A 15,738-nucleotide genomic window follows, 5' to 3' on the forward strand; every position below is an offset into this window, starting at 1 on the left:
TCGTACCCTTGGCAGTTGTACGCAGTGGCTCTCTGGCCGCACAAGGAGGGCTCAGAGCCTGCTGTTGGCAGGTTGCACTTGCTCTTGCAAGACAGGCATTCCTTGCAGTGGGTTCTCCTCTGGCCAGGGAGATGAGTTCTGGGGGCTCCTCTGCGAGGTGGTCTCTCATGGGCTTTCCTCTCAAGCTTCAGGTCCCACCTCTGGAGTGTGAATTGCCCTCCTCAGTCTAACTCTGTCCGTCCAGTGTTTTTGGTTTTTTTTTTCTTGCTTTTTGTTTTTGTTTTCGTTTTTTTGAGACCGAGTCTCACTGTCACCCAGGCTGGAGTACAGTGGCACGATCTCGGCTCACTGCAAGCTCTGCCTCCCGGGTTCAAGCAATTCTCCTGCCTCAGCCTCCCAAGTAGCTGGGACTACAGGCGCCCGCCACCATGCTGGCTAATTTTTTGTATTTTTAGTAGAGACGGGGTTTCACCGTGTTAGCCAGGATGGTCTCGATCTCCTGACCTCGTGATCCGCCCTCCTTGGCCTCCCAAAGTGCTGGGATTACAGGCGTGAGCCACCACACCCGGCAGTCTCTTCAATGTATTTAGCTGTGTTGATCCTGATTCATCTGATGGGTGAAGGAATATTGGAAATAAGGATAATCCCTGTGGTGTTTCACTGTGCCTGTAACCTCTCTCACCTAGCATTTGGTTAACCAGAAACAGATGTGGAAGCTGATCTATCTGTAGATAATGGTCCTGCTCAGGGAGGGGGTCCCTGCTGAGAGTGAGACATTGAAAGCCTGCTACACAGAAACTGCTGGAAGGCCAAGCCATTTCTTTTTTCTTTTTTCTTTTTTTTCAGACAGAGTTTTGCCCAGTAGCTCAGGCTGGAGTGCAGTGGCATGATCTCGGTTCACTGCAACGTCCTCCCGGGTTCAAGCAATTCTTCTGCCTCAGCCTCCAGAGTAGCTGGCATTACAGGCTCCTGCCACCACGCCTGGCTAATTTTTGCATTTTTAGTAGAGACGTGGTTTCACCATGTGGCCAGGCTTGTCTTGAACTCCTGGCCTCAAGTTATCTGCCTGCCTCGGCATCCCAGAGAGGCCAAGCCATTTTTAAAAACAGTGCTCTTTTTCATGCTGTAGAATACCTATGCTCGGGGGTGAGCAAAAAGGAGGAAACTGATTAGAAAATACCTGTGAGGGCCGGGCGTGGTGGCTCACGCCTGTAATCCCAGCACTCTGGGAGGCCGAGGAGGGCAGATCACAAGGTCAGGAGATCAAGACCATCCTGGTTGACATGGTGAAACCCCATCTCTACTAAAAATACAAAACATTAGCTGGGCGTGGTGGCAGGCGCCTGTAGCCCCAGCTGCTTGGGAGCCTGAAGCAGGATAATGTCGTGAACCTGGGAGACGGAGCTTGCAGTGAGCCGAGATCGCACCCCTGCACTCTAGCCTGGGCGACAGAGCAAGACTCCGTCTCAAAAAAAAAAAAAAAAGAAAATACCTGTGAGATGTTGAGTCTGGGAGAATGTATCTATGAGAAGACAAACAACCCTAGTGTTCATTAAAGAACCAGCCTTTGTTTTCTACGAGCTATCTGTTCAGTCTACTCAGGAATAGAGATAAACTGCCTTAATAGTAATAAAAGCAAGCACCGCTGAGTGAGTGCTGGCCTCATTCCAGGAACTGCTGTTGGCACTCTGTGCACAAGGGAGATACTGACATTCTCTCTGTTGTGCAGATGAGAAAACAGACTCAGAGAGGGTGAGTAACTTACCATGGTCACACAGCAGCAGAGCTAGGTCAGTATAATCCACAAGTCATTCTCTTAACTGTTCCGCCGTACTGCCCAGAATGTTCATCTGCATCTGGGCCAGCCTCGTCAGTCTGTGCAAAGAGGCCAGTTGACCCATCTCCCTCCCTAACAAGCAGAGATGAGACCAGGCTGAAAATTCATAGCTTTCACTCAGAGTGTTTCCTTCACCCTCATTCATCTGAATTAGTTTTATTTTACTATATAAAGAGAATTTTCTTCAGCAAAATGATAGGAAATTTTTTAATGAAAGTAAAGGAATGTCACAGAATTGCGTCAGGGATATTTCCAGTTTAACACAACTACAAACGTAGGCTGTTTCGTTGTTGTTGTTTTGGTTTTCTATTTTGAGATGAAGTCTCACTCTGTCGCCCAGGCTGAAGTGCAGTGGTGCGATCTCAGCTCACTGCAACCTCCTCCTCCCGAATTCAAGTGATTCTCCTGCCTCAGCCTCCCGAGTAGCTGGAACTACAGGCATGCGCCACCACGCCTGGCTAATTTTTGTATTTTTAGTAGAGATGGGGTTTCACCATGTTGACCAGGTTGTTCCGGAACTCAGGTGATCCACCTTGGCCTCCCAAAGTGTTGGGATTACAGGCACGAGCCACTACACTCGGCCAGCTGTTGTTAATAGTTAAAATTATAAATTGAACAAGGTCTGATTCCAGCAGGGGGAGACAAATTCACATTGATTTTTCTGTAAGAAAAGGAATTATTTGTATTTTCCTCCCGTGTGTGTTTGTGTGTATGTAAGAGAGACAGATGAGAAGAGGGCTGCCTTTGAAAGCCATGTTCCTTTTGCATGTACATGCCTCTCAAGATTATTACATGGGTCTTTTAGAAGAGGGTCAGTAGCTATAAAAGCAAATGATACTTACGAAATGATTTAATTATGTGTAGTTTATCATGTGGTCTTCAAAACAGAAAAACCCCACTTGCTTTGAAAGCTTCCTTTGAGAGCTACTTTTTAACCATATTGTTGATCAAGCAAGATTCTTAAAGCCCCAGTCCTGTACGTGAGCAGCGTTGAATCCCCAGATGCTGGCAGGCGTTCACTGTCCAGCCTTTGACATTAGCATGTCACCCTGGTAAATCAGAGCACTCCATGCCAAAAACAGCATGGTCTGCTGAGCATGTTAAGGAGCAGAGAGGGCTCAGAAGAATTAAACGGCCAATGGGGTGGTAACAGGGGTGAGCTCTTTCCCCCTCGGACAGCTTGGCACAGTGACTACCAACGAGGTTTAATTGACATTAAGAGCAGCTCACCATTTTTAAAGAGCAATAAATTGTTTCCAAGTTTCAGCCTCACGGAGCCCTGAGCTAAGAGATAATGGGCTGACACATAGCCTCATTGGTCACGCTTCACTTGTAAACAGGATTGGCCAAAGCAAGAAAGCTGTAAGTAAAGGTTGGCCCGTCCTCTGGAAGCCTCCCCCACAGCAGGGTGGGGAATTGGGGCAGCCACAGCAAGCAGGACCATCAGGACACTGTGTCTGCCAAAGGGGCTGGAACATACAAGGTTCTACATTTAACAGAAAGTTGATCAAGTCTTCCTCTTTGGGGAACCTAATTTTTAAGCCGTTCACTCTCTGTTCCCCTGCACAGTCTTTCTTTCCAAACTCTGTTGAAACTTGGAGGCATCTTGCTTCCTCCTTTGGCCTTTGTAGCCAGGTTTTCGCAGCAAACAGACCATATCATTTAACACCCACCTGCTTCTTGTTCTGATGATCAGTTCAGTAGACAGTAGCATTTTTTAAATCAAAAAGAGGCTTAGTGATGTAGGCCAAGGTCAAGGCTCTCTGTGATGGGGCTCTCCCCAAGGCTCAGTGCCACGGCACTTCAGACTTGACCCCAGACTGAAAAGATGAGAGGACCTGTAGAAGTCACGGCCTGCCTGTGCTGGGCCCATGCTCCTATTTTTTTTCTCCCCCTTGGCATTTAGATACCGTGGACTTGTTAAAATGTGACATATACTGATGATCCTTGTGAATTTGTTGGTAGGGGAGCTGCTGGTGAGAATTATTTTAGACTTTGAGTAATTGACCTGACAGACAGTGATGACTGCTTCATTAAGAGCCCACCACCACGTGCCAAAACAGTTCAGCATCCTCTGTTGCTACTACACTTTGAGACATCATTCTTCTTTGTGATGCAATATCTCTTTCTTGTCATCAGGGTCTCTTCCCTTAAATCAGGTACATTTCAGATTCTTCAGGTGATGTCTTTTAGGCTGAGTGTGTTAGCACCCCTTGGAAACCAGTTTCCCTGGGGAAAGTGTGCCACGTTTGTGGTGTTTGCCTGTATAACTCTCCCACAACCCCACGAGCTCCAAGAGGTGGGGAAGCACATGTGGCCTGCCTAGCCGGCACCAGGTTATTTGCACATGCAAGCCAGCTGTGCCCTGTTGCCCTGGGGGAGAATTGAACAGTTTGGCCCCAAAGGGGAAAATTCTTTCTGCCATCAGGTTGCTGGTCAGCTGTCATGGAACCTGTCTGCAACAATGTGGCTGTCACAAAACACAGCCCAGGATGAGTGTGTGCTGAAGCTCCATTTTGCATTAACCATTCAAGTACTTACCCACTGAAAAGCACTTCCTGAAATAATCTCACCCTCGTTTTTTCCTTCTGCAGGAGGACACCATGGAGGTGGAAGAGTTCCTGAAAGAAGCTGCAGTCATGAAGGAGATCAAACACCCTAACCTGGTGCAGCTGCTTGGTGAGTAAGCCCGGGGCTCTGAAGAGAGGGTCTCGCACCGCACCCCCAGGGTGACACAGGCGCCGGGGAAGAAGCACGGGCAGCTCACTAAACAAAACGTCATTGGAACATTTGTGCTTTGCCGACGTTCAGCCGCCAGTAAAATGAGGCCTGTATGGGATGGGTGTGTGCATGTGTGCACATACGCACATGTATGTATGAGAGGGAGGATGTGATTATTTTAAGTGGATACCTAAAAGCAGTCAAATGCAAATCTGAAATTAGTTTCTGAAACTTGGGCATTTTCCAGAGTTTTCTCACTGAAGTGATTCTGTAAGTAGACATATAACCATCAGACATAACCATTCGGGGGTAAACTGACAGTGGTGAAGGTCGTTTGAGGTGGGGCCAGGTTGGCTTCTGAATTCTTTGGCAGCCTCTCCCTGTGTAAATTCAAGTTCACTGGCTTGAGAAGAAGAAAAGAGCCTGGCCATGTCCCTCCCACGTCCTGAGTCCCAGTCTCAGGACACAGGTGCTTGGGACCATGTTGGAAGTTGGGCCCAGGACTGAGGAGCAGAGTCAGAATCCTTCAGAAGGCTTTTTCTTTAGACAGTTATTGGTTCAGTTGGGAGTGGAGCCACATGTTGAAGTCCTCGGTGTCTTGTTGGCAGGGGTCTGCACCCGGGAGCCCCCGTTCTATATCATCACTGAGTTCATGACCTACGGGAACCTCCTGGACTACCTGAGGGAGTGCAACCGGCAGGAGGTGAACGCCGTGGTGCTGCTGTACATGGCCACTCAGATCTCGTCAGCCATGGAGTACCTGGAGAAGAAAAACTTCATCCACAGGTAGGGGCCTGGCCAGGTAGCCTGTGCCACGGAGTCACAGGGCGTGGAGCCGGGCAGCCTTTTACAAAAAGCCCCAGCCTAGGAGGTCTCAGGGCGCAGCTTCTAACCTCAGTGCTGGCAACACATTGGACCTTGGAACAGAGGCAAACACTAGGCTCCTGGCAAAGCCAGCTTTGGGCACGCATCCAGGGCTAAATTCAGCCAGGCCTAGACTCTGGACCAGTGGAGCAGCTAATCCCCGGAGTAAGAAATAATTCATTTTTGAGCCATTTTGGGCTAAGTGGAATATTAAATGAAGTTCATAAAAGGTGTCCTTCCTAATAATCACAGCCCCCTCTGAAACAGAGCATTCATTCTTCCTCCGGGGCCAGCGCCCAGCAGTAATGGCCTCTTCCTGGGAGCCGCTGGCATTGCTTTTACACAAACTCATGGGAACAACCAGTACATGGCTTTTGTTTTTTAGTGTGTGTGGTTTTTTTCCTGCTTTCTCTTTATTATCTTTTCATTCTCCACTTAACTTGCTGTCCTCTGATTCAGGGATGTTTCCACAATTGTCAGAATTGTGTATGTGGAGGTCTAAATTAAGCGTTTTTGCTGTTTTAAACCCTGAAGTGTTTTGACCTTCAAATGTGCCACAATTATCTTGGTCTTCAAATTCTTTGCTGGTGGAAATGGCTTCCCAGCAAAGCGACGGCCTGTGCAGGACAGAGCCTGATGGGGTTTGCTGGCATCTTTTATACGAGATGTTCTCCACACCACCGTGACCTTTCCTACCCAATTAGCTCAAGTATGAAACCTCTACATGAGATTTCATAGCAAGGAATAAGGGTAGCATGTGTGAAATGCTGGCGGCTCCTTGTAAGGCAGATTTTCTATGCTCCACGAGAGCCTGATCCAGATACTCCTGGCTTTCAGGAAAGTGAACCCTCTGATGCTGCAAATTGAGATTGCTTGACTTCTGGTTTGCCTGGCACGGCCGGGTCCATTCCTTCTTCATTCAAGCGAACTTAAAATGCTTTACCAAAATCCTCTTAGACACAACTCTTCTGTATTTAATTTCACTCTCGTTGCTGACGATCAGGCTATCTCATGCAGCCATCGCCTCAAGCTGCTGCCCCCTCTCATTCCCCTCTTCCCGTTTGCCTTGTGATTTCATGGTTAATGTTCATGAACCAAAGATTAGACTCCTACCTCCCTGGGAGAATCAGGAAGTGAGAGGAAGCAGATTATACAGGAGAGAGTTTTTTAGGATACATTTGGGTACACCTCAGGAAGAAAGAGGGAAGCAGGAAACACAGTTTGGGTAAAGAATGCCATGGGCTTTGTTTTATTTTGTCTAATCAAGTCTGAATAGGACAAGTGGAGATGCACTTGTTAGAACTCTGATAGAAGTTTCTTGCAATCAAGGACTGGGCTAAGTGTTTGTCTCTGTGCCTGGCATAGAGTAGCAATAACTGCACTTACTATTCTCGACACATCAATCAAAGCACTTAGCATATTAATTAATTACACTCACAGCAACCCTAAGAGGTGGGTGCCGTTATTATCGTCTTCATTTTACGGATGAGGTAACTGAGTCCCAGGGTAATTAACTTGCTCCAGGTCATGAGGCCAGGGAGCCCGCTCCAAGCACCAGCCTCTCCCCATGTTGGGATCTCAGGGTGTGTTTGCTGAGAGGCTGGCACTGTGTTAATTGCAGTGGGCATTAATACAAACTTCCAGGGCACTGGACTCAATCTTCCCATTGTCAGCATTGCACCTGTGCTCAGCAGTGGTGGATTTGTGAAGTGGAAGGTTGGCCAGGAGCTCTCATGGGTGAACATTTTCCTTTCTTAGAGATCTTGCTGCCCGAAACTGCCTGGTAGGGGAGAACCACTTGGTGAAGGTAGCTGATTTTGGCCTGAGCAGGTTGATGACAGGTGACACCTACACAGCCCATGCCGGAGCCAAGTTCCCCATCAAATGGACTGCACCCGAGAGCCTGGCCTACAACAAGTTCTCCATCAAGTCCGACGTCTGGGGTAAGGGCTGCTGCTGCACTGAAGTGGTCCTTCCTGACTACAGGAGGGTTTTTTTTCCTGCCTCTTTCTTGCTCTTCCCTTTCTTTTTGTTTTTTTGTCTGTCACCTAGGCTGGAGTGCAGTGGTGCAATCTTGGCTCATTGCAGCCTCTCCTTTCCAGGTTCAAGAGATTCTCCTGTCTCACCATCTTGAGTAGCTGGGATTATAGGCGCCTGCCACCACGCCCAGCTAATTTTTGGTATTTTTAGTAGAGATGGGGTTTCACCATGTTGGCCAGGCTGGTCTAGAACTTCTGACCTCAGGTGATCCACCTGCCTTGGCCTCCCAAAGTGCTGGGATTACAGGTGTGAGCCACCATGCCCAGCCACGCTTTTTTTTTTTTTTAACTGTGTGTTTGGCATGAGGTCCAAATACGGTGCACAGTGTATCTGCTGATTTGTCTGTTAAGTCTCCTCTATAAGCCCCCTCTCTGTGTCTTTATTTCCCTTGCTGTTTATTGAAGAAACCATCCTTAGAGTTTCTTATGTTCTGGATTTTGCTCATTGTCTCCCATGGTGTGATTTAATATGTTCCTCTGACTTCAGTATTCCTAGTAATGGGTGGCTGGATCTGGACAGCCTCATCACATTCAAGTTTGACTGTTTCTCTTTTAGTAAGAGTGGATCAGATGAGATGGTGTGCCCTTCCATCAGTAGATACAAAATGCTTGATTTATTTCCTTCCTTCCTTCCTTTCCTTCCTTCCTTCCTTTTTTTGACAGAGTTTCGCTCTTGTTGCCCAGGCTGGAGTGCAGTGGCACGATCTTGGCTCACTGCAACCTCTGCCTTCCGGTTTCAAGCGATTCTCCTGCCTTAGCCTCCTGAGTAGCTGAGATTATAGGCACATGCCACCACCCCCAGCTAATTTTTGTATTTTTAGTAGAGGCGGGGTTTTACCATGTTGGCCAGGATGGTCTCGAACTCCTGACTTCGTGATCAGCCCACCTCGGCCTCCCAAAGTGCTGGGATTACAGGCGTGAGCCACCACACGTGGCCCCAAAATGCTTGATTTTCTATTGGTTTTTGTTTGTTTGTTTGTTTTGAGTAATTTTTAGCAGTTGCTGATACACAGTGCCTAGATCCAATAGTTTGCTAGGTATTGCCAGATAGGAATTCTCTAATTCTGTCATTCCTATTAAGTTATTGGTGGAAACTTGTATGAGGAGAAACAGTTCCTCATCTGTTTTGTTACTCAGTGGTACAGTTCATATAGGAAGAGCAGGATCAATTCTTCTTTGTTTTTATTTACCAGTTTTTAAAATAACAAATTAATTTCTTTTCTTTTTTTTCCTTTTTGGAGACAGAGTCTTGCTTTGTCTGGCGTGCAAAGTACAGGCTGGAGTTCAGTAGCATGATCTCGGCTCACTGCAACCTCTGCCTCCCAGATTCAAGCAATTCTTCTGCCTCAGCCTCCCAAGTAGCTGGGATTACAGGTGCCTGCCACCACGCCTGGCTAAATTTTTTTGTATTTTTAGTAAAGATGGGGTTTCACCATGTTGCCCAGGCTGGCCTTGAATTTCTGAGCTCAGGCAGTCCGCCTGCCTTGGCCTCTCAAAGTACTGGGGTTACAGGCGTGAGCCACCATGCCCTGCCACAAGTTGGTTTCTTTCTTTTTTTTTTTTTTTTTTTTTTTTTTGAGATGCAGTCTAACTCTGTTGCTCAGGCTGGAGTGCAGTGCAGTGGCATGATCTCGGCTCACTGCAAGCTCCGCCTCCTGGGTTCACACCATTCTCCTGCCTCGGCCTCCCGAGTAGCTGGGACTATAGGCACCTGCCACCACACTCGGCCAGTTTTTTTTTCTATTTTTAGTAGAGACGGGGTTTCACTGCATTAGCCAGGATGATCTCGATCTCCTGACTTCGTGATCCGCCTGCCTTGGCCTCCCAAAGTGCACAAGTTTCTTAATACCCTTCAGTGGTGGCCAATTAGGTTTTTGTTGTCATTGGTGGTATTATGAACTCTCAGATTTATATATATTTGATGTGTTTCAGTCCACTGCGGTTATTTTCCCTGTTGATATTCAGATTGTCTCATCTTTGGCCAGTGGGAACTTCACATTAGCTCCTAGTCATTTTGACATTAACTTTGTAGTTTTCCGTGACATCCACGCCCTCAAATGACAAGATATTGCAGGTTCATTCTGCGCCCCAGGCCTGAATCACCCATTTCTCCAAGGAATCTTATCCTTTAATGGGAAATGGAATTTCAAGGCAATAATCTGAGATTTCAAAACTTTCAAAGATTTCATAAGATTTTTATGAAATGTTTAGAGTTAGAAGGGGCTTTGGAGATAGTCTTGTGCACCCAGAAAGCAGTGGTGGCCAGTTAGACACAGAGCTGGTTGGTCACAGAGCTATGAGTTAACATGGCCAGCTGACTTCCGGCACCAGGTTCCTTCTACCATATATCCCAGCAAGATGGTCACATTACCTAAAAGACCCCACAGGGTCTGAAACTCATCATCTGCCCTCCTCCAGCATGTTTGTGGGGTAGGTTTACTGAGTCTTGTTCTGTCCTGGTCTTCTTTTTTTTATTTTTTTGAGACGGGGTCTTGCTCTGTCGCCCAGGCTGGAGTGCAGTGGAGCAATATCAGCTCACTACAACCTCCGCCTCCTGGGTTCAAGCAATTCTCCTGCCTCAGCCTCCAGAGTAGCCAGGACTACTGGCGTGCACCACCACACCTGGCTAATTTTTGTTTTTTTTGTTTTTCTTTTGAGACAGAGTCTTGCTCTGTCGCCCAGCCTGGAGTGCAGTGGTGCGATCTCGGCTCACTGCAAGCTCCGCCTCCCAGGTTCACGCCATTCTCCTGCCTCAGCCTCCCGAGTAGCTGGGACTACAGGCTCCCGCCACCATGCCCGGCTAATTTTTTTGTATTTTTAGTAGAGACGGGGTTTCACCATGTTAGCCAGGATGGTCTCGATCTCCTGACCTCGTGATCTGCCCGCCTTGGCCTCCCAAAGTGCTGGGATTACAGGCATGTGAGCCACTGTGCCCAGCCCCTAATTTTTGTATTTTTAGTAGAGATGGGGTTTCGCCATGTTGGCCAGGGTGGTCTTGAATTCCTGACCTCAAATGATCCTCCCACTTCAGCCTCCCAAAGTGCTGGGATTACAGGCGTGAGCCACCGCACCTGGCCTTGTCCTGGTCTTCTGATGATAAAGAGCCTGGTAAAATGTCAGAGCCTGGGCTGCTGCTGGGACCATCCCTTCTGAGGTCTGCTGCAGAGGTAACCAATTTTAAATGTAGTATAGTGAAATGCTACACATCTTTAACAGCCATTCTCTTTCGGTTTTCTTTCAGCATTTGGAGTATTGCTTTGGGAAATTGCTACCTATGGCATGTCCCCTTACCCGGGAATTGACCTGTCCCAGGTGTATGAGCTGCTGGAGAAGGACTACCGCATGGAGCGCCCAGAAGGCTGCCCAGAGAAGGTCTATGAACTCATGCGAGCATGTAAGCCTTCCTCAGCCTGTTCTCACGAGTATATATGGGCATTCCAGGAAATTCCAACCGTGCAGGAGTGTGTACACAAAGTTGAAAGTTTTTCTATGAGCTCCATTCCAGTTCTTCAGCAGCAGCTAATGTAGTTATTTGATACCTATTGACCTTTATTTACAGATAAATAGTATGTGCGTGACTTGTCTTTTAAAGCAAAAATGGTATTGATAGATACCAAACCTGGGTGTATTCCTAAATACAGATTCCTGGGCCCTGCCTTCAGACATTCTGCTATAGTAGCTAAGCTCACGAGGTGATTTTTTTTTCAGACGGAGTTTTGCTCTTCTTGCCCAGGCTGGTGTGCAATGGTGCAGTCTTGGCTCACTTCAACCTCCACCTCCAAGGTTCAAGTGATTCTCCTGCCTCAGCCTCCCGAGTAGCTGGGATTACAGGCATGCGCCACCACGCCTGGCTAATTTTGTATTTTTAGTAGAGACGGGGTTTCTCCATTTTAGTCAGGCTGGTCTCCGACTCCCGACCTCAGGTGATCCACCCGCCTCAGCCTCCCAAAGTGCTGGGATTACAGGTGTGAGCCACCACGCCCAGCCACAAAGTGATTTTTATCCAGTCGTTTTATACTAATTACATATATGTTATCTGTACTATGCATGCACAGGATGTTTTCATCTATCTTATAAGGTATTTATATGGCCATTTCTTACACTGTTTTCCCACACGTCTTTCCATGTCCATATATTCAGATCTCTCCCTCTCCCCACCTCTTATTTACATATAGCTGCCCAGTACTCCATTAAATGATTTCACTCATTCATCCAGTCCTCTTTTGATGTGCATTTGGTTGTTTTACACATTTGTTTGGTTTTTGCCCTTATAAACAAAGCAGAAACAAATATTCATGTACACGAATCTCTGGGCACTTTGGCTGGTATTTCTAAAAGTTGAACCATTGGTTCAAAGAACTGTGTGGATTTTAAATTTTGATACATTTTACCAAACTGTTAAAAAAGGTTGTGCCATTGTATGCTCCAGTCAGACGCATATGGGAGTGACTGTTCATGGTCCCCAGTACTAGGCTTTGTCAGTCTGTTTAGTCCTCATGTTAGTCTTATTTTCATGAGAATTTCTTTACTTCAGACTTTAATAACCATGAAGAAAGAACGAGATAGAAGGTGAGCTGTTTGGCTTAGTAATTTTCTACACCTACTAGAGCGGGGCTGGGAAAAATATATTTGTAAATGCAGTTCTTGCTGTCACTGTCTCTCTGGGGTTTTACAATCCATATTCCTGGCAGCATCTAACGTCTTTTCAAATTCTTAATGTCTATAACAGGACATGATGACATTCATCATTTTAACTTGTTGCAGCAAAAGATGGTTAGCAGGATTGGAATGTTGCTTTCATTCTAGACTTTTCCTTGAGAACTGCTAGCCCCATATTGCTAGCCAGATCTCATGGATGGTCTGACTTGGGTTTCATCTATCCAGGTTGGCAGTGGAATCCCTCTGACCGGCCCTCCTTTGCTGAAATCCACCAAGCCTTTGAAACAATGTTCCAGGAATCCAGTATCTCAGATGGTAAAGTACCCGTCCCGGGGTACCTGCAGTGGGGTGAAAGGGCGGCCGTGTGGGACTGCAGCCTGGGTCATTCAGTTCACTTCCTGGTGGAAGTTCACAGACCAGCCTGTCCTGAGATCAGAAAGCTAGGCAGAGGTGTGGAGTGTTTTGCTCTCTTGTCTGCTGCAGCCCTGCAGAGTTCTAAGAAATGCTAAGGGCTGTTTCTCCGGCATCCACGTGCCTTTTCTTTAGTTGTATGCAGATGAGCACTGTTATCTCACAAAGAAAGAGAACCACCACACCAAGCCAACACCAGTACTGATGGCTGCTGGATTTTTGTTTCTGTCCCTTTATGATTCTTAGAAGTGGAAAAGGAGCTAGGGAAACAAGGCGTCCGTGGGGCTGTGAGTACCTTGCTGCAGGCCCCAGAGCTGCCCACCAAGACAAGGACCTCCAGGAGAGCTGCGGAGCACAGAGATGCCACTGACGTGCCTGAGATGCCTCACTCCAAGGGCCAGGGAGAGAGTGGTATGTCCCCCCCTTCCCCCAACCCCACTGCTCTTGCCCTCCCTGCGGAGGCTACATTCAGGCCAGCATAGGCCAACGGGAAGCTGTGAATGGAGCCCGGATAGAAGGGCAGCCACAGCCTTTGTCAGTGGTTCAGCTTCGGAAGGAGGAAGGTTCTCCTCTCCCCACCTGCCTCCTGTCCCCTCCCTCCGAGAGTCCCCAAGGAGCATAGGCTTCAGCGGTGAGTTCAGTCCCATAGGCAGAGGTGCTTCTGAAGCCCGTCAAGGAGCTAGCCCATCTCCCACCTGTTACCCACGGCATCTGTGGTTGCTGTCTCAGAGCAGATGCAACAATAGTAAGCACCAGGCTGCGTGATGAGCAGCTCACGGTGAAGGCACTGATGTGACAAGCTCGCTGCAGCCAGGTGGAACCAGGACACGCCCGGGGACAGAGCCCGTGTCCTGCTGGTCTCTGGGAAGAGCTTCTTTCTGGTGCCGTTGCCTGGGCGAGCAAGGGAGTTGGGATCAGCTCAGGAGGGGTCTCAAGACACTAGCAAAAATAATAATTGCCAACATTTATGTAGTGTGCCTACTACAGGCCAACGCTCTGTTCTATGTTCGTGGTTGACCCCCAGAACCAGCAGTCCAGCTTCTGCTGCAGACCAGCTGAACTAAAGCATTGAGGAGTGTATTAGTCTGTTTTCATGCTGCTAATAAAGGTATACCCAAGACTGGGTAATTTATAAAGGAAAGAGGTTTCACTGACTCACAGTTCCACATGGCTGGGGAGGCCTCACAATCGTGGCTGAAGGCGAATGAGGAACAAGGTCACGTCTTACTTGGCGGCAGTCGAGAGCTTGTGCAGGGGAAGTCCGCTTTATAAAACCATCAGATCTCGTGAGACTTACTACCACGAGAATGTGGGAGAAACCGCCCCATGATTCATTTATCTCCACCTGACCCCGCCCTTGACATGTGGAGGTTATTACAATTCAAGGTGAGATTTGGGTGGGGACTCGGCCAAACCATATTGGAGGTGTGGGGTAGGCCAAGCATCTGGGTTCATAGAGGATCCTGGGGATGGCAATGGTGGATCCATTCTAATGGACCGCAGACTGGGTACATGTGAAGGGACTGGACAAAGCCCTACTTCTTGAAGATTTATGGTGGGATGTTTACTGACAGCAGAATCTATAAACCTGAGTTTTCTTTATCACGTACTCTCATTAGTAAAAAAACAAAAAAACAAAAAACAACTGAACATGCAGCCCATATATATGGTATATAAAGTATGTACGTCCACTACTATAGGAGTATACTGTGTATGTTATGTACCAAAACTCACATTTAAAAGGCTTGCATGCTAAATAAGTCCAAATTAACAATACTTCCCGCCCTGCTGGGTCATCTCGCTCACCCACTTGGAGGTTATGGCATATATAGACTCTCCAGAATCTTCCACCCTTCCTCCTCCTGTCGGTTTTCCTGATTTCAGGTGGCTGAGCAGCAGGGAGGAGAGGCCTCTGTGGGAACGCTGTGCTTATTAAGAACCCAGTGATCAGCAGTCATGCTCATTTATGCCCGTCAGTTTCATCTGAGGGGTATTTTGATAGTGATCTCTTGGTGAGCCGAGGGTGTCAATTAACTGCTCAGTGCTGAAACTGAGTGGCGCATAATTCATTGCAATTTCACTCTCCTGGCCTCCTTCCACTAGATTAAAGTTTTGGGAGGGCTTTGGTGTTCCCTGATTCAGATGTCCCACGTGCTGCCTTGGATTCTGATAAATGCACACTAGTACCTCTGTTCTGAGTTACAGGTGCCAACAGAAAACCTCTTCTTGCAAGCTGGCCTCCGAGGGAGAATTCTGTTACTCACTAGCAGGAGCTTGGCAACACCAAAAAGATATCCTTTTTTTTTTTTTGAGACGGAGTCTCACTCTGTTGCCAGGCTGGAGTGCAGTGGCATCATCCCGGCTCACTGCAACTTCCGCCTCCCGGGTTCAAGCGATTCTCCTGCCTCATCCTCCTGAGTAGCTGGGACTACAGGCGTGTGCCACCACACCCAGCTAATTTTTGTATTTTTTAGTAGAGACGGGGTTTCACCGTGTTGGCCAGGATGGTCTCGATCTCTTGACCTCGTGATCCGCCCGCCTCAGCCTCCCAAAGTGCTGGGATGACAGGCTTGAGCCACCACACCCGACTACCAAAAAGATTTCCTATGAGCTATGATTCATATTTAAAGAGTGCCCATTAAAAAACGGTTGGCCGGGCGTGGTGGCTCACACCTGTAATCCCAGCACTTTAGGAGGCCGAGGTGGGCGAATCACAAGGTCAGGCTCCCATGGCACAAGCTGGGGGCTGCCCCCACCCCACACTCCCCAGAGTAGCACCCAAGCATCTGGGCTCAGACATGCCTGGATCTTATAACCGGCTCTGATGCCACCATCCCTGAGGCCAGGCAAGTCCCTTCTCTCAGCCTGTCCTCAGCTTTCTCGCTTGTAACCGGGCTACAGCGCTGTTGTGAGAATGCAGATGACGTTGTAAAGGTGAAGCACGTGTCTCGCTCCTTTCAATAAAGCCATCATTGCTGTTAGGATTGTCATTAGGAAAGGCTTTGGGCTGGGTGTAATCCCAGCACTTTGGGAGGCCAAGGCGGGTGGATCACCTGAGGTCAGGAGTTTGAGACCAGCCTGACCAACATGGTGAAACCCTATCTCTACTAAAAATACAAAATTAGCCAGGCGTGGTAGTGCGTGCCTGTAATCCTAACTACTTGGGAGACTGAGGCAGGAGAACCGTTTGAACCTGGGAGGCGGAGG

At 47.9% G+C, this 15,738-nt stretch overlaps 1 protein-coding gene across 2 annotated transcripts in view; it reads left to right on the top strand.

Moving 5' to 3' along the window:
- ABL1 (ABL proto-oncogene 1, non-receptor tyrosine kinase) overlaps positions 1 to 15,738 on the top strand; it is a 168,566-nt gene that overhangs the window by 148,558 nt on the left and 4,270 nt on the right. For both annotated transcript variants that reach the window (XM_030818046.1, XM_030818047.1), the window contains exons 5-10: positions 4,432 to 4,516; positions 5,167 to 5,344; positions 7,181 to 7,365; positions 10,703 to 10,855; positions 12,346 to 12,435; positions 12,778 to 12,942. In XM_030818046.1, the coding sequence (XP_030673906.1) occupies positions 4,432 to 4,516; positions 5,167 to 5,344; positions 7,181 to 7,365; positions 10,703 to 10,855; positions 12,346 to 12,435; positions 12,778 to 12,942 (856 nt within the window). The remainder of the gene's footprint in view (positions 1 to 4,431; positions 4,517 to 5,166; positions 5,345 to 7,180; positions 7,366 to 10,702; positions 10,856 to 12,345; positions 12,436 to 12,777; positions 12,943 to 15,738) is intronic.

The sequence above is a fragment of the Nomascus leucogenys genome, chromosome 8 (genome assembly GCF_006542625.1).
Source record: "Nomascus leucogenys isolate Asia chromosome 8, Asia_NLE_v1, whole genome shotgun sequence".
Classification (NCBI taxonomy): Eukaryota; Metazoa; Chordata; class Mammalia; order Primates; family Hylobatidae; genus Nomascus; species Nomascus leucogenys.